The following is a 1489-nucleotide window of genomic DNA, read 5'->3' on the forward strand; positions in this document are numbered from 1 at the left end:
TCCCTCTTTAAAAATGAAGGATTTCTAACTTCTATTCCATGTTTTACGATTCTGGAATACAGTCAATCGAACCCACCCTGAGGTTATTTGTGCCAGAAAAAAATGGCTTCCAAACAATGAAATTGTATGGGATCACAATCAATACCTGACGGACATCCCTCGTAACTGACACAATTAGAATGCTTCTCCATGAACGCAAAAATAAATTAGTAGCAGTAGAGGCCATTATTCTAGCAATGCCAGCATTCCAATAATCATTGCTTTTTTTCAGAATAAAACATTCCGAATATTCATCCAATGCCAATAATTGACTCTAATAGTTAACTCAGCAGCAACGAACTGTGCACAAACGAAATCCCGTTGCTACACTAAAGGAAAAACTAAGAAAATGATTTGAAATGAAAGTGAAAAGTCATTAAGAAAACGCTCATAACTCAAGTCGGTAATTTCATTTATTTATAATTGATTGAATGATTTCCCCAGGCTTGTGATAATGAAAACAAAGCACATTGATTTCAGGAGTGTTATTATACAAGAGGATAAGGAATAATAATCGACCTATATATTAAATTGCCAGAAAAGAAACTATGTGATAAAATCATTACCTAAGCTCCACCATTTCCTGTCTAAATTTCGTAATTTTTCCTAATAAGGTGGCTTACTAAGGCAACAGTGTGGGGATGTCTTAAAAAAAAAGCCGGAGTGGAGTGGTTGAGCCATGCAATGATGATGATTATGATGGTGATGAGGAGGTCGATTACTAAATGATGAGAATGGTAATGATAATAAGAATAATAAATTATCTACTGAAAAGGGAGAGTTTTGGAAGATGGATAGAGAATAACGCCTGATGTTTCACAGCAATGGCCGGCATGTTGGAAATTCAGGATTTGCAGGGATTTTTTTTTAGAATTGGAAACAAAATGTGACCAAATCCTGTCTGCACCTGACTCTAAATCCACACAAATTATACGAGTGGAACGAAAGGCGACAATTCTTACAAAAGAATGTGACTTAACAACCCATGATGAAGTGACATTTCATTTGAATTGTCAGACAGGTACATGCTTCACTGATTCACAAAAACCATTTGGCGTGATGGCAGTGCAAGTTCAAGATTCATCTCCTCAAATATGCTTTACGTGTGGATGATTTACAGTTATATTAATACATGGATCTACTGAGGAGCAAGCCGCGTTTCCTGCCAGCAGTTCATGGCATCCTTCACACCAGGAGAGCATAAATGCAGACGTTTTCCACGATACAATGGACATGACATGCTCATTTGACACTGATGACATCATGGTCTACTTGTCTACTTTGGTATCCCCGGTGGATCAGTAGCATCACCTGTTGACCTGAAATCCCTTTGAACCAGTGTCACTTGGACCCCTGCAAACCGAAGACAAGCATACATGTATCAAGAAAAAATTGATTGAAAGTAGTGAAATCTAGCTGACCTGATGCTAGAATATATCTATGCCTAAAC

At 37.5% G+C, this 1489-nt stretch overlaps 1 protein-coding gene across 1 annotated transcript in view; it reads right to left on the reverse strand.

Moving 5' to 3' along the window:
• Positions 1 to 434: 434 nt before the first annotated feature.
• LOC138051873 (SUZ RNA-binding domain-containing-like) overlaps positions 435 to 1489 on the reverse strand; it is a 27921-nt gene continuing 26866 nt past the window's right edge. The window contains exon 7 of the mRNA XM_068898165.1: positions 435 to 1392. Within this exon, the coding sequence (XP_068754266.1) occupies positions 1347 to 1392 (46 nt within the window). The 3' untranslated portion in view covers positions 435 to 1346. The remainder of the gene's footprint in view (positions 1393 to 1489) is intronic.

The sequence above is a fragment of the Montipora capricornis genome, chromosome 6 (assembly GCF_036669925.1).
Source record: "Montipora capricornis isolate CH-2021 chromosome 6, ASM3666992v2, whole genome shotgun sequence".
Classification (NCBI taxonomy): Eukaryota; Metazoa; Cnidaria; class Anthozoa; order Scleractinia; family Acroporidae; genus Montipora; species Montipora capricornis.